Source organism: Narcine bancroftii, chromosome 6, assembly GCF_036971445.1.
Source record: "Narcine bancroftii isolate sNarBan1 chromosome 6, sNarBan1.hap1, whole genome shotgun sequence".
Taxonomy (NCBI): domain Eukaryota; kingdom Metazoa; phylum Chordata; class Chondrichthyes; order Torpediniformes; family Narcinidae; genus Narcine; species Narcine bancroftii.
This window is the reverse complement of record NC_091474.1, coordinates 234057508-234083600: the sequence shown is the minus strand read 5'-3', so window position 1 is coordinate 234083600 and position 26093 is coordinate 234057508. Positions and strand designations below refer to the sequence as shown.

Sequence of the window (26093 nt, the reverse complement as noted above, 5' to 3'; positions counted from 1 at the left end):
TTGACTGTAGTCTAAGGGAAGGTAGGTAGACATAAGAAACAATGGAAATTGGAATGGGAGCAGGACTTTTGGCCTGTCGAGCTTGCTCTGCCATTTTCACAGCTAAGTTCCCTTAATGTCCATGGATAAATTCAGCCACTTGATACATCCAAGACAAAACAGCTCAATCAGAATGACAAAAATAGAGACCATTTTATGACCCACAAGTGCCAAAGGGTAAAGAGGAGTTCAAAAAGAGCCGTGTTCCGATATCTTGAATGGTGCCTTGCCTCAAAGGGCTAAACCATAACATACACTGATGGTAGAGTTCCCGTAATTTAGTCATGGTTTTGTTTGAAGAATAAGATTTTAAGAAGAGCAGACAAAGGTAGATGGAAAGAAGCTGAAGGAAGTATCTCGAGTTAGAGACTGGGAACTAAACATAAACATGGTAACGGTATCTGCCTCTACAAACTTCCTCCGGCAGTTCATTCCATGTAACCACTGGTGTGGAAAAAAATTTCCCTTCAGATCTCCTTCAATTTTCTCCCCTCTCGCCCTTAACTTTCTCATGCTAGGAAACTCATTCTTTCTACCCCTCAGTTTCATAGCCCCTCATAGTTTGATAAAGCTCCACAAAGTTACCCCTCAGCCTCCCGAGTGAGAAATAAAGTTCTTTTCAATCTCTTTCCAAGTGAAGCCCTTCAGACAACGTTCTGGCGAATCTTTTCTGCATTCTTTCCAGTGCTACCACATCCTTCCTGTGGCACGGCAACTCAAACAGTGCACACGAGTTCAAGTGCAGCTTGACTCGTGCTTTATAGAGCTGCAACATGACATCCCAATTCTTATAATAATTACCTCAACCTATAGCCGCTTTCAGGTGCTCGGACACAGATAATGTGCTGGCCGACGTGGCTGGGGGAGTGCAGTTGGGACATTCAGGTGGCCACGGAGAAGACTCATTTCTATCACCTGAACATGCCGGCTGAAGGAAAGCCGTGTCAGAGTGAATGCCGGCTCCTGCGGACTGTGGCTGTAGTTCCATTGCTGCTTTCAGGTGCAAAGGGGGATTCTTGGAGCCGGAGAATATACCTACAGGAGGAGGATTAGGGTCAGTGCTCCGCCTGGGCAGGTTCTCCACTTTCAGATGGCCACCTGACAGCCACATTGGGATAGAATAGGCGGCTTTATAGTCGGGTATTCTGGCCACCTGAAAGCAGCTTATGAAGGAAAGCATGTCAAATGCCTTCTTTATCAAGCTGTTTTCAAGCTGCTATGAATAAATCTCAAGGTCCCTGCCATTTACTACATTTTATGTTGTTAGCATTTGACATCGTAAAATTCATTCTCCCACACTTGTCTGGATTAAATTTCATCTGACGCCCCTCTGCCCAACTTTCCAATTGATTCAAGTCCCTCGATATCTTTTCATAACCTTGTGCTATTTCTCCACCAATTTTGGTGTCATCAGAAAACTTAAATCAGTCCACCTAAACTCACACCCACCATTTAAGTATGAAGCACTGATCCTTGCGATATACTTCTGGCTACAGACTTCCAGTCAGAAAAAATCGTGCCTTGGTCACTACCTCTGCCTCCCATCACCAAGCCAATTTTGGATCCAATCTGCCTGTGTATCTTGGATTCAACGTGCTCAAATCTTCTGGATCAGCCTACCCTGTGGGACTTGTGAGAAGCCTTGATAAAGTCCATGCAAACCAAGACTCCTATCAATTTTCTTAGTCATCTCCTCAGAAGGCTCAGATTTGTCAGACAGGACATCTCTTGCACAATTGACTCTTCCTAATCAGTCCCTTCCTTCCCAAGCAAATGCAAACAAAACAACAGGCAAGAAACAGAAGCCATCTGGCCCGTCGAGCCTGCTTTGCCATTCCACAAGATCATGGCTGATCTAGCCACAGACTCAGCTCCACCTCCCTGCCTTTTTCTCCATCCCCCCCCCCATACATTTTTCCCAGTAATATCCCTACCATTGATTCAAGTCTTACTGACCTACAGTTTCTTGCATCATCTGCCCTTCCCTTTTTGAATAAAGGAGCAACATTTGCTCTTTTCTGGTCTCCCAGCACCTTATCTGCGACTGCAAAAATCAACACTAAAGCCCCAGCAATCTCTTCCTGTTGCATCTTAGGATAGGTCCCATCAGACCCCAGAGATTTACCCACTTCAATATTTTTTAAACACTTCCTCCTTGCACTGTGGCGACAGTAAGCAGACACAAGAATCAAAGACTAAACAACAGGCTTTATTCAGCTTAAAGTCTCTGCTGTGGCTAGTTGTGCTCTGCTCCACAGTGACTGACCTCGAGAGGGCGTCAGATGTGTCCTATATCCCAGGCGGACGATTGGCAGGTGTTGTCTGTCCTCTAGTGATCTTCCTGCAGGTACAGTGGTCGCCTCCTACAGTCGGTTAGTGGTGTATCACCACACTCCTTCAGATGCATTCCAGAATATCAGGATACCCCCTGCACTGGCTTTTTTTCCCCCCTGTATCTAGTACAGTAAATAGAGTTCCATTGCATTTTTTAAAAATTAAAATTAAATATTTATTTATTTTTAAAAAATTTAGACATACAATAACAGGCCATTTTGGCCCACAAGTCAATGCCGCCCAATTTACACCCAATTAACCTACACACCACACTGCCCCCCCCCTCCCTACACCCTGGTATGTTTCCAAAGGTGGGAGGAAACTGGAACCCCCCCCAGGAGAAACCCACGCAGCCACAGGGAGAACGTACAAACTCCTTACAGACAGCGCGGGATTCATACCCTAGTCCCGATCGCTGGCGCTGTAAAGGCATTGTCGAACTGTCACGCATAGGATAATAGACTCATTTATCTGAGCTCTACGACCATGTTCTCAGACTAGCTCCACAGCCACGCCCTTCCTACCATAACTCCATTCATACCCCACAATGAGAAATATTCATGCAGGATCTTGCCTCATATCCCCTGGTTATGCCACTTTGGTCCCTGAAGTGACCTAGATGCCCTCTTATAGATTTGATTTAAAAAAGAGTTTGCTCTTCAAATTGGACTGAGGGTGTTTCATGGAAGCTTTTTAGCTGGTTCCAGAAGACCGTTGATGGCAAGGCAGTGCAGAATGAAGACACACATGAGCGATGCTGGAAGCACCTGGTGTACTTAGAAAGCATATGAAAACTGCTTGCTGGAAAACAAAGCAAGCCAGTGATCCCAATCACACCAGGCAGGGATTTAGCTTCTGAGTCACTTCATTTTGCACATGATCGTGGCCTCATTGGAATTTGCCTCTCAAAATGCTTGCTGCAGAGGAACTAATCTCATCTAACTTCATTAGTCATACAGCCTTAGATAAAAAGTTCTGTTTAAATAAGGGGGTTGCCAGCACGGTGTCCCATTGTAATCTTTATGTTCTTCAGCTCAGTTTGGGCTCCAAGTTAGTTTTACAACTTGGTGAGGGGGGGGGGGGGGGGCGGGGAAGGAAAGAGAAAAAAAGACATTTGATAGTTCCAGAATATTTTACATAAGAATGACTTTCAAATGACCTGTTAGTTTGCAAATTAAGTGGTTGCTGACATGCAGGATAGGAATGTTAAAAGGGATGATTACCAAAGCCATCAGGGACTGACTGCTAAATTGACAACCTCAAACAGGGCAAACTTCACCACATTCCACATCCCTCCTTGGCGATTTCCTTTGCCTTGCTCTGCCTTCTTTCTTTCATTCGGGTGCCTGGTGTAACTTGACAGCTGGATCTTAACACTTGGATGCGGAGGCCTGGTCATTTGCCTGGTTGGTAGAGCGATCCCTGTTAGTAAGCAGAACAGGAGCAGGCTGTCAAGGGAGATGACAACGTGGACAGCCAGAGTGGTGATTACACAAGAACAGAGAGATATTACATTGCAATTGTCTTCAATCCTATTCCCAGGATATGTGCCAAAGTAAATTTGCTTTTACTTTGGGAGGGGGGGGGGGGGTCATCATTGCAAGAAAAAATGAGGAAACGGACTAGTTAATTTGCTTTGGTTGAAAAGTCAAATCAACAGCAGATGCTGAAATTCAGAAATACCAGGGTTTTCCATCTTCTGTAGAATCAGCCCAGGTTTCAAGAAAAGCTCCTCTGACAGTTCACTACTTCAACAGTCCTGTGTCAGAATCAAAATTTAATGCCACAAACACATCACAAAATTCATCGTTTTGTGGCAGCGTCACCACTTTACCAAATAAATAAAAATAGTGCAAGAAAAAAAAAATCAAAGCCATGCAGTGCCTGTGGTTCATTGTTCATTCAGGAATCTGATGGCAGCGGGGAAGAAGCTGACCTTGTGCCGCTGAGTGCTCGTCTTCAGGTTCCTGTACCTTTCCACCCCGATGGTAGCAGAGTGAAGAGGGCACGGCCTGGGTGGTGAAGGTCCTTGAAGAGAGAGGCTGCTTTTTTTAAAGACTTATCTCTTGTAGATATCCTCAATGGAGCGAAGACTGTCCTGTGATGTCGCAGGCAGAGTTAATAACACTCTGGAGTTTTTTTTTTCTTGAACTGAGCATTGGCACCTCCTTACCAGACAGTGATGCAACCAGTTAGAATGCTCTCCATGTTACACCTGTACAAGTTTGAGTCTTTGGTGATATATTGAACCTCAAATCCTTTGAAGTATAGCCGCTGGCGAGCCTTCGTGATTGCATCAACATGGAAGCTCCAGGAAAGATCCTCAAAGATGCTGACACCCAGGAATTTGAAGCTCTTGGCCCTCTCCACTGCTTAGACCTTGATGAGGGACTGGATCGTGTCCCCCTGACTTCCTCCTGAAGTCCACAATCATCTCTTTGGTTTTGTTGACATTGAGTGCAAGGTTGCTAGTGTGACACCACTCAACGAGCTGATCTATCTCCCTCCTGTACGTTTCCTCATTGCCATTTGCCATTCTACCAATAACATCTGTCATCAGCCAACTTTTAGATAGCATTAGAATTGTGCCTGGCCAGTTGTGGGTGCTTGGTGAGTGGAGCAGTGGGACATCCTTGAGGTGCGCCCCATGTTGATTGCCAATGGGGAGGCACTGTTTCCAATTCGTACTGACTGTGGTCTTCCGATGAGGAAGTCAAGGAACCAGTTGCAGAGCTTAGGGAGGTGGGGGGTGCAGGGGCCTAGGGTTTGGAGCTTGTTGACCAGCTCTGAGGGAATAATGGTGATGAAGGCTGTTCTGTAGTCCATGAAGAGCAGCTGTATGCACGAGTTGGTGTTTTCTAGGTGATCCAGAGCTGAGTGATATTGTATCTGCTGTGGACCTGTTGTTCTGAAGTTCACACTAGAACAAGAAGTTGGCCATCTAGCCTGCCATTCAGTAAGATCATGGATGAGCTTGCTGCTGTCTCAGCTCCACTGATCTGCCTGTCCCATAACCTTAAATCCCCAATTATTCAAGAATTTATTTGTCTCTTAAATTCAATTAAAGAGACACCCTCCTCTGCTTCATGGGGCAGAGAGTTCCACAGATTCACTACTCAATGAGTGCATCCTACACTTCAGTTAAACAGGACCATCTGCAAATGCTGGAGTCCAGTGCAATATAGACTCAGCAGGTCACGTCGCCTCAATAAAAGTAAAAAGTGACCAACTTTTGGGTACCTAATGAAGGGCCCAGGCCCAAAACGTTGGTCACCCTTTACTTCCTGTGGATGTTGTGTGACTGCTCAGTTTGTCCAGCACATTTGCGCATTGCACCATGCAGTTCACTTCCAAGTTTGTTGCCACGTGTATGGAGATGCATCGAGAAAGTTTCTTTTGCTGGCAGTCCAGCTAATCCGCCCCACTTTGCCAGAGGAGATACAGCAGCAAAAGAAAAATGGAAAATCTGTCAAAACAGTGGTGAAAATGGTCAGCAGTTACAAGTACTGGATCGATAGCAAACAGTCAGCTTGTTGTACACACCAAGACAATTTGGATAAGATGCAAATTCCGATTTCACTCACCACACCAGAATGGTCTTCATGAAATTTCCTCACACCATTATGCCATTTCAAAAGAAACAATTTGTTCATCAAACAGAATCATTTCCTTGCAAGAACCTGCCTGGGTTGTACAAGGAAGGAAAGACTAGGTTCAGACCCCACTCCTCCATCACACCCCCTCCTCACCCAAGCCTCACTGACATCCACTTCCTCTGATCCACTTCCTCCATCTTATATCTGTCCCCTTCCCTGGGATAATAACTGATGATCTACCCTATCTGGGCTCCTCATAATTTTATTATTCTCCATAAGTTTTCCTTCAGCCTCCTTCACACCATTGGGAATAAACGCAGCCTATCAAAACACAGCCAACCAATTCCACATCATTAGATAAATGGAAATAATTAAAATATATTTTGAATTTATATAATTCTTGTGAATCAAAACTGGTAAGAGCCTCTTTCACACCTCCAAGTACATGCGGGTTGAACCGGCCAACTCAGCAGGACCATAGTTGGTAATCTGGCAGTGTAAAAGGTCCCAACCAGGGAGGGAGAGTAAAAAAAAAATCAACAGGCCTCTGACTCTTGGTGGAGGCCAGTGTCAGAGCCCAGCCGAGTTAACTCGTTAATCGCTCTGTAGCAGTGTGAATGATTTACTCGAATTACTGGGTACCATTAGTAATGTTATTGCTTGCATCAGCTGGCAATTATATTTCACAGCGTGGCCGGCCGTGCTGTGAAACACAACTGTGCAGTCAACAGGGCTATCAGAGCTTCGTACCTAATAGGTCACTCGTGATGTCATCCCTGGAGGCTGGACCCGCCTCCCCCCCCCCCTTTAAAATGCCAGTTTTCACTGAATCAGGTAAAACACAGTGCAGTGGGAAAGGCTCGCCTGGGTGCAGCATGCCCACTAAGTTTACCCACTTCCACTTCCAGAGGGTGGGCGGTGTGAAATGAAACTTGCTGCCCCACAAGCCTGTTGACTCAGCCACAATTGGGATTTAAGCCATTGCTGGAATTTTTGTTGGGTAAGCTTGAGCAGATCAAAGGCGGGTAAATGGGTGTTAAGATACAGATCAGCCACTATCTGATTGAACAGCAAAGCCATCTCAAGGGAACTGAAGAAGCTGCTCTGTTCATGTGCTCATTAACACAGTGCTGACAGCAGTAAAGTAGCAGGTACTGCTGTTTCAGCATTTTGTGTCCCTATTTCTGGAGCTAAAGTGAAAAGTCTTGATGCAATTTGCGGAACATTCACAGGTTGTGGAAAAGAACATAGTCAAGGTCTTGGAGAAGCAATTTCTACGACTCACCAGCACCATTCAGTATGGAGTTCATCGCTGTAGTGGTGAACGTCAAGGTTTTAAGGTGTTAACATCCATCCTAATCAATGCTCCAACCAAGAAAATGCACCAACTCTACTTCCTCTGGAACCTGAGGAAATTCTTCATGTCTGCGAGGTCTCTTATTAACTCAGTTTGGGAACTGCTCAGGAAACGACAGAGTTGTGAAGCCATCTCAGGCCATCACCCAGGCAGACCGTCCCTCCTTCACTTCAGTCCATACTTCCCACTGTCTCCGGGGGCGGGGGGGGAGCCGTCAACGTATGAAGAGACCCATCCCACTCCCGCCACACTCCCTTCCACCAAGCAGAGGGAAGACTTGCTTGAAAGCACGCACCTCCAGATTCATGTTGTTACCAGATTTAAATACTCCACTCAATGGCAAAAGATGACACCCTGCTCGGTTTTTAATGTACTATATCCTGCACTGCACTCCTTGACTTACTGTAACATTATACCCTGCACTTTTGTCTTATCATTGCACTCTCTGGTCTACTTAAGTATGGGTCAACTTGTCTGGACAGCACACGGAAGGAAACTTTTTGCTACATTTCAGTACACGACAATAAACAATTCAATTTAAAAAAAAATTCAAAATTCATTTCCCATACTTAATATTTTATTATGTCAAATGCTGCACTCATTTCAAGCAACATGTACATTTAAGCAAAAAATTTTTTTGCAAATGTTTTGAGAAGTACTGAAGCAATAAACAAAAACTAAAGATTCTCACAAACTTTCCCTACAACAGTGAAGAAAATCATTATTTTACATCCCCTGATGAAGGAAGGAAAATGTTGCCTCATTATCCTGCATTCATTTGCACTAGAAGGCATTGCCCTGGTACCAAACATGCAAAGCAGCCATTAGCCAAAGTTCAGTTGTGGCTTCATCAGGCAAGGATGGACTAACTGGCCCTGTGCAGACTGATCGGCACGTCAGCCGTCCATCGCGAAAGGTGCTTTGAGTGCTGCAGTGGTCCTTGACGCTCAAACACCAGCGACAGGGAGACAGAATTCCAGAGGATGAATCGTCCCACATCCCTGAGGAACAGACCAGGTCTCCTTCCACTTCAGCTTGCAGACCAGTGGGTTCAAAGGTCCCGGCAGTGCACGTGATAGGTCCAACTTCTCTGCTGTCAGATTGGATGAGAGCAGGTGCATTACTTAACCTCCAGCTGGGACTTTCTGTCCATAACGTTGAGGACGTCATCCAAAATAGAAGGGCCTAGATCCAGCTGAAGTGAAAGGAAGGAGCTAGTGAGGTTGAGGAGAGAGTCTTCTGCAGGATTGGTTGTTCTCATAACTCCATTTTGCCCAGGGTAGAGAGTGGAATCATCTTCCACAGTTTTACAATCCAAAGTTTTCCCAGTAAAGCTACAGGAGCGATTGGTGCTCTGTTCATTGCACTGCAAGACCTTTGAATCCTTTGTTTCCCCTGTTACTTCCATGATGCCCTTCCCGTTTTCCCGCAGCTCATCTTCACCAGCGGCCGTGTGGAACCGTGGGAGCTTGGGATGGGTTGAGAAATCCCGCTTTGTGACAAAGGTCACCGAGGTGAGCAGGGGTAGGTTGAGGGCTTGGCAGCCACCAATGCTGGGGAGTGATATGGCATTTTTTAGCACTGGCGAGGAAGCGTCGGCAAAGGTAGGGTTCGGCGTGCTGTTTGCCCGGGAAAACTCATTGTGACCACCGCACTGTCCGAACTTTGACTTGCCCTGGTGTCCAGGCAAGAGATCGTACTTGCCTTGAAGGAATGAAATGTCGCCAAACACATCATGCTCCCCTCCATTACCAATGTGAATAGTGTGTCGGAAGTCTCCAAGCGGGGGGCTTATCATGTCCGGGGACAAAATGTCCCTCAGCTTAAACTTCTTGCCTCTCTTGTTGTTGGTTGTTTTCAGGTAGATGGGTGTTTTGGCCGGCATCTCTCCGGTAGTGCAAGACCGATGTCCGGAAACATCCGACGGTTGCAATAGACTCAAAGGGAAAACCCCTCTTTCTTATTCCTTCCAGATTATCATTTTAAAAGCAGAGGTAACCACATCATCCACAAAATGCTCCGCTCCTATCATGAGTCTTTGGTTTTTTTTGGCTGCAAACTGAAAGTTTGCTTGAAGGAAGTGATATCCTGGCCGATCAGAGTACCCGAGGCAAGGCTGGGGCACCTCCCTCCGCAAACTGTGTGAGGAACAGAGTCAGAATATTAGCATCCAAGCCTCTGGGTGTCAACCATGACAGTTTCACATTCACATTAATTTAATTAGGCCAGAAGAGCAGTTTGCCCTCGAGCCTTCTAGACTCGCTTAGCCATTGGCGTAAAAGGATCGGCTGCTTCAAAGAAAATGATGCAGTGCAGTGAGCGAGGCCACTTGGCCCATTGCACCTGTGCTAGCTCATTGAAAGTCCCACTTCCTCTCAGCTCTGCAAACACTCCTTTTTCTTCCTCATCTCCCCCCCCCCCCCATAAAAACATTCTAATTAAAGTAAGGCAGGCCATTTGTGCTTCACCAATAACATTTCCCATTCAACCCTCAAATTTTGTGCTAATTTTCCAAAATCCGTGTCCTCTGCTGACCAAGCTTCCCTAGAATCATTTTGTCCACAGAGCACCACAGTTTTAGACACCTCCATTCAATCTCCTCTGAACCTGCCCTGCTCTGTGGGCAATGTGATTCACCCACTACTCCCTTGCTCCTTTATTGTTGCAGTTCACCTCTAAAAACTCACTTCCTGCTGCTACTGTATAGTTGTGTGACTCACCACAGTGAGAGGCAGTGATGATTTATGGCCCAATTCACATCTCTCCCCACAGGACTGCTGTAACTGCAAGCGCAGCTGTGAGAATTCTGTGCAACCTGAAAGAAACCCACAAGATCCTCGTTAAAAGCAATGACAGCTGAACAGGGAAATGAGACCGGGATCATATCAGGATTTACCCTTGGCCTGACCCGCTATGCTACGAGCATCTTCAGAGTGCCTAGGCTTTGGCAGATGGTTGAAATAAATCAGGCATGCTATCCATTTAGAATTTCACAGTGATCTGAGAAAGAGTAAACTGCTAACCCAGCCCCTGTTCAGTTCTCTAACTGGCTTGTTCATTATGGCTTTCATTTCAAAGACAAATTTCCTGCTTGCAATTGAACTTCGTGCATTTGAGTGCAAGGCTGCAGTCATTCACAAAATAATAGAATGGAGACTACAGAACACTACAGCACAGAAAATAGGCCATTCAGCCTTTCTGTGCCGAAACATCATTCCACTAGCACCACTGACCTCCACCCAATCCATAACCTCGCCTACCCAATTTATTCTTAAAGCTCAGAAGTGAGCCGGCATTTACCATGTCAGATGGCAGCTCGTTCCGCACTCTGAGTGAAGAAGTTCCCCTTAAACCTTTCCCCTCAAGCCATGACCGCTCTTTTTTTTTTAACTCTCCCAATCGAAGTGGAAACAGCCTACTTGCATTTACTCTGTCTATGCCCCTCATCATTTTGTTTGGCCTCCTGAATCAAGATAGCTAAGCTTTTTCCACAAAATGAAAGAGTTAGAATTCTTGTCAAACACAGTCTGTTGGAGAAACTCCGCAGGTCGAGCAGCATCAGTGGGAGAAGACAACTGGTCAATGATTCGAGCCAGAACCGTACACCAGAATGCAAAGTTACAGCTCAAAGCCTTGACCATACTTTTTCCTCCTACTGATGCTGTTTCACATAGGTCATTACCACATAGTACAGGGCCTTCAGTCCATAATGTTGTGCTCACCTATGTAAACCTACTCAACAATCTGACCTTTCCCTATCTCACACTGTGATGGAATATTTGGGAATGTTTTTGGGAGATAAATTGATAAAATTAGAGTAGATTACATACATAGATCCACTTTAAAACAGATCTTATTTGAAATACTGAAGAATTCATATTCAGTGACTTTACAGAAACTATGGAGAATGCTATGCACATTTCACAAATAGGTGCTAACTGAAGAATTCATACTCAGTGACTTTACAGAAACTATGGAGAATGCTATGCACATTTCACAAATAGGTGCTAACTGAAGAATTCATATTCAGTGACTTTACAGAAACTATGGAGAATGCTATGCACATTTCACAAATAGGTGCTAACTGAAGAATTCATATTCAGTGACTTTACAGAAACTATGGAGAATGCTATGCACATTTCACAAATAGGTGCTAACTGAAGAATTCATATTCAGTGACTTTACAGAAACTATGGAGAATGCTATGCACATTTCACAAATAGGTGCTAACTGAAGAATTCATATTCAGTGACTTTACAGAAACTATGGAGAATGCTATGCACATTTCACAAATAGATGCTAATTGAAATGATGTCATGAAATGAATAGGCTGTTATTTTGGAAGGGCCTGGTTGTCTATGTTGGACCTTTTTGCAAGGCCTTTGACCTATCTGCAAAGTCCTCACTCAGAGGTCATTGAGAGGTTTGTTTACCCAAAACAACAGATGGACTAGAAGACTGACTCCTATTGTTTGCTGGAGAAGGAGGGTGTTTTGCAAGTGAGAGAAAGAAGGACATGCTGCTGGCAGTTTGGAGTCTGACAGGGAGAGAGACACCGCTGAAACAAGCCAGGAGAAGCTTGTTGGAACTGAAACAAAAGCTCAAGAGTGGGAGATGGCTGGATGTGCTATTTGTCTGATGTTTCTCTTGGAATAAGTGGAACAGAAAGGAACTCTGTGGTAGCCTGAAAGAAAGAGGTGATCATCTGGAGAACCCTGATGGGGCAAGTTTCATCAGCAAGACATTGAGGTGACTAATGGTGGTACCTCAGTTGTGGAAATCCTGGAACAACAAATCTCTCTCTGCAAACCTACAAGAACCTTCCTGAGCGGTAAACATTTACCTTTCGAGCACCAAAGCCTGGTGAACTTTTTGCATGTTAAATTCTGTGCACAGAATAAGAATTGCCTGCAATGAGAGAACTTGGAAGAATGAGAAATGAGCTTGAACTGTGAACAAAAGATCTTTTCTTAAATTTACACACACATATCATACATGTGCGCTTAGAATTAGAAGTGGGTTAAGTTGGGTAGTTAAGTTAATAGAGGTAAGTTAAAGTTTGATTCTGTTTTCATGTTTAAAGATAATTAAAAACAACTTTTGTTTAAGTAACTACTTGTCGTGGTGAATATCTATTGCTACTGGGTTTTGGGGTCCTTTGGGTTTTTAACAATTTTTCTTATATCCACGTGCCTATCCAAGAGCCTTTAGAATGTTCCGATTGCCTCACCCTCCAAAGGTTGTCATAGCTGAAGGGCGGGAATGGGGACGAACTCCCACTGCTGCACAAATGCTCTTTATGGCGGGTGTCTCAAACAGTCTCCGGCAACCAAGTCCAACTCCTGGCCTTCACGTGTGGTGAAGTTTTTATGCCCGGTGGAGCTGTTCTCACTGACAGGAGAAGGGGAAAAGGAGCCTAAAACTAGTTGCTCTGGGCAGGCAAGGTAACGCATCCAGGAAAGGGAAAATTCCATCTTCAAACCACTGCTGCCTTGTGGCTGTACCTGCTCACGGGAAAGGCTTTGGGAGTAAACCCTGAGGAAAAATCCAGAGTCGGAGTCCCAAAGGTGGCTGACTGGTGTACCAGCTCGACAACTCCTGCGATCCTGCTGGCACCAAACTGTATTGACCTTCGGACCTGTCATTATCATGGGCAACACACGGATCTCCATATCAAATCTGCCCTGACTTGTGCCCTGAAGAGGCCACTCCACAGTGACTACCAGAGGCACAGTACCCATGGTCGACCATGGCCGATGGAGGCCACACACCAGCCCGGGAATGAATTCCATGCACTCTTGTGTGCAAAAAAAAAAAGTACCCGACATCTCCCTTAAACCTCCCTCCACTCAAATAAATGTTCACTATGAATTTGCTATTGTGGTCCCAGAAATAAGGTACTTGCTGGCCACCCTATTTAAGCCCCTCAATCTTACATACGTCTCTTAGGACGCATCTCATCCTTCATCGCTCCAAAGAGAAAAGCCCTAGCCCCTTCAACCTATTTTTGATATTTCCTGTCAAATTTTAAGTCTACTTCGAGCATACAAAATCACAAAGTCACTGAAAATTCATTTTCTGCATTCATACTGGGACGTCTTCCCTGCCAATCTTGATGCAGTCAGTGACAAACATGTTGAAAGGTTTCGCCAGGACATTGCGACCTTGGAAAAGCAGTGTCAGGACCATCAACACTGGCCAACTACTGTTGGACACTTACATGAGAGGCATCAGATGCAGAGTACAAATGAAATCAGCGGCAAAACATTTTTAGGTCAGTTGAACTACTGCAATGTGTCAGCATTATTATGCAATTAAATTCAATAAAAATTAATATAATGTTTCCTCGATGTGGAGGATGGAGCAAATCTGAAGTGATCCTTGTGTTCAGCTTGTCTATCATAATCCCTATTTTTATTTAAAGGAAGCAAACCTTTTAGATAAAGTCTGTTGTCTAGAGTAATCGGGTGCTGTTACAAGATGCTGAATGTGCCAACAAGCAATGTGTGAAAACCCTCGTCGTGCCAAAAGCGTTCTACAATGCGCTGTTTCATTCTTTTAAAAAAGAGGGACAGGTGCTCCGCTGGACCAAGGTCAGATCAGATGGTATTGGAGCATGGCCACATTTTGCAAGCTGCTCCCATCAGGTCTTCCCTCCCCCAAGCTCGACAATCCCACTACTTGCCCATCTCTCCACTCTGGCAGTTTACAAACCTCGTGCTGGTAAAAATAATGGCTTTGCTCTGTGCCAACAGCTTTCTGCCTGTAACTCTGTGCTGTGTTTTTAAACTGCTGTACTACATATGGGTTGACCAGCTGGACTGCACATAAATCAGTCTCTGACTCTACCTCAGCACTCGACATTAAATTTGATCAGAAGCATAAAGGAAATGTGAGGGCCAAAAATACAGGAGAAACAGAAGGGAACGCAGGAGGGGCTAATAGTGGTAGCCAGAGGGGTGGGGGGGGGGGGGAGGAGTTCCAAAGCACTTATTTCCCAGCTAATTACTGTGGGCACTCCAGTTTTTAAAAAATACAGGTGACACCCAATCAGTCCAAAGGCTTACAACCATAATGATGTCCCACCAGATTTCATCGTTCTTGCTAGTTTTGACCACAGTCAGGTCATGATTCAGATGCAAGACTCTCAGTGTTATTTGGTTCTGTCACAAGACCTTCATCTCATTCGATAGGCCATTCATCCTATCCATTTGAGCAGGCTTTACACCACACTGCCTGCCCCCCACCCCATGTTTCATCAGCTCTCCCTGGTTTAGCCTGATTTCCTCCTCTTGTAAGCACAAAAGTCAAATCTTAAAAAGATCCATGCGCCCATCCCTTTCACCTGGAGTAATTTGGTCAAAATGATGAAAACACACATGGGAAGTCGAGTCAGTCCACAATTCTGACCCTGCCGTGATCGGAACTATCCCAGGGAGACTAAAGCATATTAAACACTGGAGTACTGATCGACACAATTATCAATGGCTGTAGGCTCTCTGCATTCACTTTAGGGCAGTTAAGTACAACACTATTACAGCGCCAGCAATCGGGCTCAAATCTCGTGCTGTCTGTAAGGATTTTGTACGTACTCCCAGTGTCTGCATGGGTTTCCTCTGGGTGGTCCGATTTCCTCCTACACTCCAAAGATGCAAGGGGTTAGAAATTTAATTGATCACATGGGTGCACTTGGATGGCTTGGGCTCGTGGTCCGGAAGGCCCTGTACTGTGCTGCATCTCCAAATTCATTAAATTGCATTGGCTGACACCTAGTGAGCTTTCAGCATGGCCCAGGAACTGGCTGAGAGGAGGCAGAGGCTCCTGGATGGAGAAGGCCAAAAATGGCAGCGATGGCTTGTGCAAGGAGTCCACCAGCCCAAACACCATATCCTAGCCCTTCCCTTCGCCCCTCCTGCAGCAAAGGTGCTGTTTTGCCAGGTCTCACACACAGGTAACCAGAGCAAGATTCTATTCCTGACAGCGATTACCACAAAATAAAGGGAGAGCAGTCAAATCTCACTCCACTTAGATAAAGATCTCAGACAACTTCCAGAAAAAGCAATGAAAGAACATTGGCTTGATCTGCCAACACATTTGCCAACCTTTTCAAAGCCCCATAACAAGTGGGCAGCAAATAATGATACAGCTTTTAGTATCATTCAAAATCTTCTGGGAACCAAATGGAAAATGATTCAAAGGCAAGACGCTAAGACCTGTGCACCTTTCTGATTGAATCAATTAAAATAATTTAATGATTATCTGGGCCGCTATGCCTCACATTCCAACTCTTACCAGGATGGGTCTTTACATAAAGATGGATTATCAGATGAAGATTTCTTTATACCGTCCTATAGTGTCCACGTGTATGGGGACCACCCCTCCCCACCATTATTCTTCCTTTGAAGAAATTAGTGATCATCAGAAAATGTTCACTTGTTTAAGACTCACTCTGGATTGATAGGTTATTTGGAAACATTGAACACTACAGCACAGAAACACCCCTTTTAGCTCATTTAGCCCATGCCAAACTATTATTCTGTCTCATTCCATCAAGCTACAGCTGGACCTTAGCCCTCCCATCCATGTACATACCCAAACTTCTTGTAAATGTTGAAATTGAACCCGAATCCACCATTTCCACTGGCAGTTCATTCTACACTCTCACCGCCCTCCAAGTGCAAACATTCCCTCTAATGTTCCCCGTAAATATTTCACCTTTCATCCTTAATCTGTGCCCTCTAGTTCTTGCCTCATCCAACCTCAGCAGTGCAAGTCGGCTTGCATTTACTTACATAATCTATACCCCTCCTAATTTTGTATACCGACATTCCAGGGAATAAAGTCCTAACCTTTCCCGATGACGCAACTCCTCAAGTCCCAGCAACATCCTTCCCTATTTTTTTTTTAATGCTCTCTTTTCACTTCATTGACATCATTCCTGTAGGTAAGTGACCAAAACTGCACACAATTCTCTAAGTTTGGCCTCATCAACATTCCAACTCCTGTACTCAATACTTTGATTTCCAAAGACCAATGTGCCAAAATCTCTCTTTACAAAACCCATGATGCCACTTTGAAGGAATTATGCATTGGTATTCACAGATCCCTTGGTTCTACCACACTCTTCAGTGCCCTAACGTTTTCCATGAATGCCCTACCCTGGTTTATCCTCTCAAAGTGAATGAACATCAGCATGAATTCCATCTGCCACTCTGAAGCCCATTTGTCCAGCTGGTCCAGATCCTGCTGCAAGCTTTGAAAAACCTTTCTCACTTTCCTCAACACTCCCAAACTTAGTTTCATCTGCAAATTTGCTGATCCAATTTACCACATTGTCATCTATCTGGATGATGAGCAGTGATGGCCCCAGCACTGATTCCTGCAGTACACCACTTGTCACAGGCCTCCATTCTCTGGCTTCCCCCACAAAGCCAATATCTAATCAAATTGATTACCTCATCCTGAACCCTCTTGACCAACCTCCCATGCCTTACTAACGCCCATGTGTTCAACCCGCCCCCCCCCCCAGCCTTTGCTCCATCAACTTTCCTGCTAACCTTTTTGAAAAGCTCCAGGATCGTTTTATGCATGACGTGTCATGCCTAACCAATGTTGACAATTCCCTATCAATCCCAGTCTATTCAAATATTTATACATCCGGTTTCTTAAAATACCTCCCAGTAACTGCATTAACTCCTTAGAATCCTTCATTGGGTGACTTGCCATTTCGGAGAAGAGAGCTCCATCTTGCTCAACACATCCAGAGTTTAATACCATCCTTGCAAACCTTTTCTCTAGTACACCTAGTACAAATAGAGACCAGAAGTGCATACGACTCCAGATGTTGCATGTGTTCAATGCAACATCAATATTATCCCACTACCTCAAAAGATAAAGCCAGTACTCTACTTGCCATCTGCATGGCCTTCTCTTCTCGTCATGCTACTTTTAGTGGCAATGGATCATATTCCTGGATTGGTTTCCCCTGGCACAACCTGCTTATTGGAAATAAGGAATCAACTTATTTCTTTTCTCTCATAAGAAACACCTCACTTGTCATTAGTTTTAACCTGTTCATTTGCCCTGTTAAACGTGCCCCTAACAGGTTAGAGATATGATGAGGAGTTTATCACCATGGACATTGTACAATGTAGACGTGCACGGACATTCATACTTTCTGCAGCCAAACGATAGAGTATGTGAAATTAAAAAGAGGTACAGAGCGAAAAAAATGCTCTTCAGCCCAATCTTCCCACACTGACCAAAACATTCCCCCGCCTGAATTTTGCCTAGGTCCCTCTAAACCTATACTATCCATGTAGCGGTCCAAATTTTTCTTAAATATTGCAACAGTACCTGCCTCAACCATCTCCTGTGTAAAAGACAGTTTCTCCTCAGGGCAACATATTAAATCTCTACCCCCTCACTTTAAACCCAGGTGCTCTGGTTACCAATTTCCCCTACTCTGGGCAAAAGACTCTGCGTTCACCCAATCTATTCCTCTCACGATTAGGATCTCGACAAGATCACCCCTCATCCTCCTGCACTCCATGGAATAAACCTCCAGCCTGATCAACTAGAGCCTCTCCCCAGTGCTCAGCCCCCTCCCCCACCCAAATCTTCTCTTTATGCTCACCAGCTCGACATCCTTCCTATAGCACGGTGACCAAAACTGACCACCATACTCCAAAAGGGGGTTCACCAGTCTTTTCCAACTGCAACAGGACCTCCCGATTTCCACACTCCGTACTCTGACTGAATGTCCCGATAGCCTTTTTGACCACCACCACCCTACCTACCTGTGACAGCATTTTCAAGATACTGAACCTGTACTCCTCGACCCCTCTGCTTTCCAGCATTCCTCAGATCCCTGTATAGGCCGCAGCCTAATTTGACTTCCCAAAATGCAACACTTCACATTTCCCTGTATTAAAAAGCAGCTAAATAAATATTACCAGTTACCATAGTGCAAAAAAAGTGGCATTATAATACTGTAGGCACAACTTTCCACGGCATTGGACCAGTCCATGATTGGTGTAAAGAGGGGAAGTTAAAGAGCCAGATATGTCCGGTCACCTAACAATAGCTGCACATATTCACTTTTACCATAGTCTCATTGTGCATTCGTGCAAAATCCTCAGCAGGTAAATTCGCGCCTCAGTCGGATTCTTCGTGATCATGTATGTAATTTCCTAGCAATCTTTCGAAAGGCAAGGAGCCAAAGGATTGGGAAAGCGAGCAAGCTGATGGAATTTAATGCTGACAAGTGAGAGGTGGTGCATTTTGGGTATTTAAAATCAGGCCAGGACCTGCACACTGATTAAAAGGGCCCTGGGAATGTTTTTTTTAAATAGCAAGACCTTGGAGGGTACAAGCAGTTCCCTGAAAGTGGTGAGATGGGCAGACAGAGTGGTGAAGAAGGTGCTTGGTAGACTTGCCCTGTTCAGTCAAGGTAAAATTGGATATCATATTACAGTTCACAGGTCATTGGTTAGGTGCAAATGGGGAAAGGGCGTGCAGTATTGGTTTTACAAGAATATTCATAACCTTTTAAACTTCCTCTTCATCTCACTCTTCTTGATGAATGTTCAAAGGAAAGAACTAAACCACCTGCAAAAGCTCAGTGTAAAAATGAAAAGGTGCAAGCAGTAAGCAGTTAAACAAGAACATTTGCAGATGCTGGAGTTGAGTGCCAGAGAAATTCAGCCGATCACACATCCATAGGAGGTAAAAGTTAACTAATGTTTCAGGCCTGAGCTATTTGTCAGTAATCAGGAGAAACACTGAGCAGTTATTTGGTCTTGTGCCTCTCATGTTCCGACACTCTGAACCGCATTCCTTAAAAATCAATGATTTGATATTTACAGCAATAAAGAGACAAAACCTTCAAGGTACAGCACTAATTTCTTAAACATACTTTATATTTACCGCTAAACAAACGAGAGAACTCAATTTAAAATCTGCAAACCATTGAAGAGCAGAGGGACATGGAAGGCCTTCGACTCTCATGACTGAACAGGAACTCAATTTTCCAAACAATGATCCATTTTCATTTACACTATCTCTAATCAGTTTGACTCTTTCCCCCATAAGTTTGTTTTCCATCTTTAGGCATGGAAGGAATCTATTCAGCCCATTGAATCTATGCCAGTTCCTAGCATAGCAAACCTGCCAATCCCAACCCTTCTCTTTTTCAATCGCCCTGCAAATTTGCAAAAACGCTGCTAAGCTTCTGTCAATGGCATTGTAACCTCATGGTCTTCAATCTTCAACCTCCTATCTTCACGAACAGCTCCAGATAGATGGGAGCTCATTAACCATGGATGGTAACTCATTCAGGAGAGGGAAAACTGTGATTTCAAACCTCTGCTGCCTTGTGGCTGTACCCACCCACGGGAAAGGCTTTAGGACTAAATCCGGAGGAAAAATCCAGAGTTGGAGTCCCGAAGGCGCCTGACTGCTGTACCCAGCACCGACACGACAATTCCTGCAGTGCAGCTGGCACCAAACTCTATTGACTTTCATCGTTCCTTTGGACCTGTCATTAGCTTGGGGGGTGGGGATTCCACTGCATGGGCAACAGATTTCCATATCAACTCTGGCTGGCTTGCATCCTGGTGAGGCCACTCCAGCTTCACTTCGAGGCACAGTACCCCTGGTCGACTACAACCGCCGGAGGCCACCAGTTATGGGAAATAAAGCATAGAAGGATACGAGCCTCGTACGGACAATTAATTGCTAGAAGTGTAAATGAGCAAAACATTGGAAACAGGCCACTCAGCAGGCCATTCATAAAGCTGGAAAGGTAGCAGCAAAGATTCTCAAGCATGTTACCAGAGCTGCAAATGCTAACACTTTCCCTTCCCCCCCCCCCCCCCCCCCCATGGAGTGTAGGAGGCTGAGGGGTGATCTTATTAAAAAGATCTATAAAATTATGAACTGTATAAATAAGGTGAGTGGTCACAATCTTTTATTCAGGCTAGAGGTCATAGATGTTTAAGGTGAGAAGGGAAAGATTAAAAGGGACTGTTAGAGAGCCAGGGAGACACAAGGAGTACAGTACAGCGCAAGGTTAGATGAGAGGTAGGGGTAGGATTTAGGGTTGGGAGTGGGGTTCAGGTTCGGGTTATGCATGGGGTTCCTGGTTCGGGTTCAGGGTCGGGTTAGTTCTGGGGTTTAGGGTTCCACTGAGGGCTGGGGGTTAAAGTTGCGGTCAGCGAAACTCCTGAATGGCGCCAGCGATCGGGGCAAGGGTTCGAATCCCGCGCTGTCTGTAAAGAGTTTGTACGTTCTCCCCTTGTCTGTGTGGGTTTTCCCCGTGGGCTCCAGTTCTCTCTCCCTCTCCGAAAGGTACGGGGGGGTGGGGGGTGGTTGCAGGTTAATGGGGTGTAAATTAAGCGGCATAGATTAAATGACCTGTTACCAGGCTGCATGGGTAATTTGTGGGTTTTTTTTTTAAATGGCCCATGTCTCTGCCCTCTACATGATGCTCAAGTTCGATGGACCGGAGGAAACATATCCCTCCACTCCCTGCACAGAGGCTTCGTTCGGGCGAGAGGCCATTCCGGCACGGTTGGGAAAGGATTGGACGACGGAGCCAAGACAGGCCAGATGGACAACTCGGCCGACATGGGCAAGGTGGGCGGAAGGGCCGGGTTCCGTGCTGTTCCACGCCCCGACCTCATTCCAACATTGTTTCTCCCTTTACAAAGGCGACCGATCTCTTCCACCGCGCTGGCTAAAGTCACAGTTGAAAAACAAACCCATCTCTATGTCAGCGAGGACCCCCCTTCCCGTGAAAGTGTCCCATTCATAAAATGCGGGGAGAGCGAGAGACGACAAGTAACTTACAGGTTTCCCCAGAGCCTTGGCGGATGGTCGCTAAGCCTCTCCCTTGATCAGTGCCGTTTGGAGGAGAGCTAAGTGAAGCTCCCTGCAGGCGAAGCTCTCTCCTCCTCCTCCTCCTCCTCCTCCTCTCCCCCCCCTCCTCCTCCTCTCCCCCCCCTCCTCCTCCTCCTCTCCCCTCCTCCTCCTCCTCCTCCTCCTCCTCTCCCCTCCTCCTCCTCCTCCTCCTCTCCCCTCCTCCTCCTCCCCTCCTCCTCTCCCCCCCTCCTCCTCTCCCCCCCTCCTCCTCCTCTCCCCCCCTCCTCCTCTCCCCCCCTCCTCCTCCTCTCCCCCCCTCCTCCTCTCCTCCTCTCCCCCCTCCTCCTCCTCCTCCTCTCCCCCCTCCTCCTCCTCCTCCTCTCCCCCCTCCTCCTCCTCTCCCCCCCTCCTCCTCCTCCTCTCCCCCCCTCCTCCTCCTCCTCTCCCCCCCTCCTCCTCCTCCTCTCCCCCCCTCCTCCTCCTCCTCTCCCCCTCCTCCTCCTCCTCCTCTCCCCCCTCCTCCTCCTCCTCCTCTCCCCCCTCCTCCTCCTCCTCCTCTCCCCCCTCCTCCTCCTCCTCCTCTCCCCCCCTCCTCCTCCTCCTCTCCCCCCCTCCTCCTCCTCTCCCCCCCTCCTCCTCCTCTCCCCCCCTCCTCCTCCTCTCCCCCCTCCTCCTCCTCTCCCCCCTCCTCCTCCTCTCCCCCCCTCCTCCTCCTCTCCCCCCCTCCTCCTCCTCTCCCCCCCTCCTCCTCTCCCCCCCTCCTCCTCCTCTCCCCCCCTCCTCCTCCTCTCCCCCCCTCCTCCTCCTCTCCCCCCTCCTCCTCCTCCTCCTCTCCCCCCTCCTCCTCCTCCTCTCCCCCCTCCTCCTCCTCCTCTCCCCCCTCCTCCTCCTCCTCCTCTCCCCCCTCCTCCTCCTCCTCCTCCTCTCCCCCCTCCTCCTCCTCCTCCTCTCCCCCTCCTCCTCCTCCTCCTCTCCCCCCTCCTCCTCCTCCTCCTCTCCCCCCTCCTCCTCCTTCTCCTCTCCCCCCCTCCTCCTCCTTCTCCTCTCCCCCCCTCCTCCTCCTTCTCCTCTCCCCCCCTCCTCCTCCTCCTCTCCCCCCTTCTCCTCGAGTTATCTGAGCGCTTGACAGCGTGAGGGCAGGGTTCAAGGGGGACTTGCTGCCGCAGCTGGCCAGGGGTTTTGGGGACCCACGGGGTCTTGGGCCGCCTCGTTTCACCTGTCTGTCACGTCTGCTGCTGCGTCTCCCCCCCCGCCCCGACCAAGGACAACAGGATGTCCCCTCTCGCTTCGACTTCTGCGATGAGAAATGAATAATAACACGACACCGAATAAAAGAAGCCGATGCTGGGGTGGGAGAGGCGTTTGGTTCCCTTGGATCTGCAGGGCAGAACGTGGGGTGGGAGCCGGTGGAGAGGTACCCCCTCAACCCCAGAGATCCGGATCACGCCGTCGGCTTCCAAGCCCCCAGAAGGGCGCTGGGCAAAGGCGGGGGTTCTCTTTAAACGATCTTTACCGCCGGAGCTCGGGTCGCACATTCAGAGAGTCGAGATGGTACTTGCCTGTTCAAACTCCAGTCCGCACTTTGGAAGCGGTCGGGGACTGGCCCCTGGTTATAGAGCGCAGAATATAGTTGTCATTTGCCCACATGCCCGGTTAATGGAAGAGGAACTGGCTCGGCAGAATTACCGAGGGACAAAGTCACGTTAGCGCAGCCACTGGTTTCCAGGGAGGAGTTATTGGTGGTGGGTGGGGGGAAGAGCTCACGCTAAATTGATACAATCAATGGTCATTTAATCTGCTCAATCGCCAGGATCCCACGAAACTAAAAGAGTGGAGCTCTCAACATTGTTTTCAATACATCCCATCTTACTTCTAGAGTACGTTTGCAAAAGCAGTTCAACCCTCTTTTCATCCTCTAGTTTAATTTCAGTCATTCAACCCCATTACCATGAAGAAATGTTTCCAAAGAGGGCAGATAATAACACTGAGCAGGTCAGGGAGTATCGCTGGGGAAGGGAACAGGTTGCAGCTTTATTGTCCATCGTCTAAAACCCCGAGATTCTACTCTTCCTTGGGGCGAGGCAGAATGGCCACTTCTTGGAAAGGGCAGGGGGAAGGAGGGGGGGGACGGGGACGTACACATGTTAAGCAATGTAAACAAACTGCACCACAGAGAGAATTTAAAACTCAACAAAGTGCACATGGAAGAGTCTGGAGTCTGATGGTGGAGGGGGTGCAGCTGTTCCTGAACCTGGGGGTGCGAGTCTTGTGGCCCCTCCACCTCTTTCCTGATGGCAGCAGCGAGAACAGGTCGTGTGCTGGGTGGTGTGGGTCCTTGATGATTGCTACTGCTCTCCCACGGCAGCGTTCCCTGTTGAGAGTGGGGAGAGTTTTGCCTGTGATGTCCTGATTTAATCCATCAGGTCTGTGGCCTTCCCTCCCCCAGACATGAGGGTGAGCTGAGATGGGTCATTTTGTGTTTACTTGTATTTTTCTATCACTAATTCACTGAGATTTTTCTTATTTTTTTGAAATGGACATTTTAAATAGTCCAATTTAAATAGTAGGCATGTGTTTAAACATGTGGTTCCAATGTGAAGGGACACCAGATGCAAGACAGACTTGATCACGGTATTTTTCACTGCATCTTGGCATTGACTTACTGGTTCGTGATCAAACATGTGTCACTATGCCCCTCCTCGACACTGCGTTCGTGCCCCATCTGCTCCTCTGACATTTATTTTGTCTCAAGATCAGTGAACTGCTAATTTACTCTTGATTTCAGAAGGTTCCGTTTCAAGTCTGATTCCTGAAGCTCCAGGCTGCCATATTTCCTTGTGTAAAAACGATGGAATAGTTCAAAAAGGCAGTTTATTGACTGTGAGGCATTTTAGAATTCTTAATTTTATTGATTGAATTTCATTTAGAGATTCAACACTGTAACAGGCCCTTCTGGCCACGAGCCCCATGGTGCCCAAAAGCACAGTTACCTACGTCCTTGGAATGTGGGTGGAAACCTCTAGAAAACGGGGGAACATCCAGACTCCTTACATACGGTGCCAGATGTGAACCTGCTTCTTTGGCAGTGGAATAGCATTTAACCACCACACTAACTGAGAGATAACAGATGAGATCCTGCCGACTTAAAGAAACCCAGGTGATGAAGATTAGGGCAGCTTTTTGGTTAACAGTTAGTCCCCAATCAGTACCAAAAGAATCTTGCAGCCATTGCTGTTTGCCAAGTCAAATCTGATTGCACAAGTACAACCCGATGAAATAGCATTCTTCGGTCCTCAGTTCAAAACACACAGATACACAACTAGACGTAAAACATGAACAGACAAAGAATACATATGCAGTATTCATATATACAAATGAATAGCGCTTCATCAATATGAGAGTCTCGGATGGTTAGTCTGATGGTTTGTGGGATCTTGTTATGTGCAAATTGGCAGCTCCGTTTCCCACATTAGAGCCACAACTTCTCTCCCCTCCGTGGACTCTATGTACATCTCCCATTGCCTTGGAAAGGCAGCCAAAATACTGAAAGACCCACCACACAATTTTGCCCTCTTTCCATCTGGGAGAAGGCTTTGGAGTGTGAAAGCATTGCACAGGCAGGCTTAAAAACAATTTCTTACCTGCCGCCATCAGGCTCCTGAATGAACCCCATAACAGTGCTGTTATGTTGCCCTTGGTTGGTTCTGGTTGATCTTCCTTTTCACTGTAATTCTCTACTCTGAAAAGTGTGTTTTTTACGTGGTTGTAGGTAATGCCAGAGATAAACTGTTGGTCAGTTTGCAGAATAACTTTTTTCGTTGTACGAGGTATTTTGTGACAAATAAATTTAAACTTAAGCATGATGATAAGACGTAGGATTAGAATTAGGCCATTCAAAGCATGGCTGATGCATTTTTCCTCTCAACTCCATTCTCCTGCCTTCTCCCCATAACCTTTGACACCCTGACTTATCAAGAACCTATTGACCTCCGCTTTAAATATACCCAGTGACTTGGCCTCCACAGCTGTCTATGGCAGCAAATTCCATAGGTTCACCTCCCGCTGGCTGAAGAAACTGCTTCTCTTCCCTGTCCTAAATGTTCGTCCTTTTATTCTGAGGCTGTGCCTGTGGTTCGAGACTCCCCCACTACTGGAAACATCTTCTCCACATCCACTCTGTCTTGCCATTTCAATATTTGGTAGGTTGCAATGAGATCCCCCTTCTAAACTCCAGCCATTACAGGCTCCTCAAACTTTAACCCTCTCCGACCCAGAATCATTAAGTAATGTCACTTCAATGGGTTTCACAGGCTGTAAAGTATTTCAAGACCTTGTGAAAGGTGCCACCAAGTCCTTTTTCCCTTTCCGGCCACTGCGCCACTGTTAAACCTCACAATACCACAAGGTGAAGAAATGTGAATGGCCATTTGGCCCATCTCTCACCACGCCAGCGAAGCCCACAGTCCCTCACACATTCTACAGTACCTTCAATGTGGCTTCAGTTTGATCAATAAGCTAAATGACGATCTTGCTGATATTGGCCCCAAACACTGGAACAGAAATAGGCCACAGAATGTTTCAGAGATGTTATGCCTTTTGATTAGATTCTCTATTTTTGTAATCTTCTACTTTACCAAATATAACCTAAGAAGATCGTGCTCTTGAACAACATCTCCCATGACTGTAGGTGGTTCCAAATAGTTTCACAGCTAAATGAAATGTTCTCCTTCCTACCATAGACAGACTAACAGTAGAATTCACAAATCTTAAGGACAGCAAAATGATCTATATAGAGGCACATTAGTTCTGTTATACACGTGTTTGCAACCTCACTTTTACCTCTCCTCTGATACCACAGAGAAGGGTGCTTTCCACTTTATATGCATACAACCCTGAGATTCTTT

The 26093-nt window shown here is 46.4% G+C and overlaps 1 protein-coding gene across 2 annotated transcripts; it reads right to left on the bottom strand.

Moving 5' to 3' along the window:
* Positions 1-7885: 7885 nt before the first annotated feature.
* On the bottom strand, positions 7886-22910 carry cdc42ep3 (CDC42 effector protein (Rho GTPase binding) 3). 2 transcript variants are annotated; one of them, XM_069883577.1, is made up of 3 exons: positions 22749-22910; positions 10047-10141; positions 7886-9464 (listed from the first exon to the last, which is right to left on the bottom strand). In XM_069883577.1, the coding sequence occupies exon 3, from the start codon at positions 9209-9211 to the stop codon at positions 8447-8449; it is 765 nt and encodes a 254-aa protein (XP_069739678.1). In that variant the 5' UTR covers positions 9212-9464; positions 10047-10141; positions 22749-22910; the 3' UTR covers positions 7886-8446. The 2 variants fall into 2 exon arrangements, with proteins under 2 accessions (XP_069739678.1, XP_069739679.1); XM_069883578.1 differs by lacking the exon at positions 22749-22910 and adding an exon at positions 21178-21257.
* Positions 22911-26093: the final 3183 nt, after the last annotated feature.

Excerpts from the sequence above, each read along its gene's own strand:
- cdc42ep3 (XM_069883577.1), bottom strand. The coding sequence starts at position 9,211 with ATGCCGGCCAAAACACCCATCTACCTGAAAACAACCAACAACAAGAGA.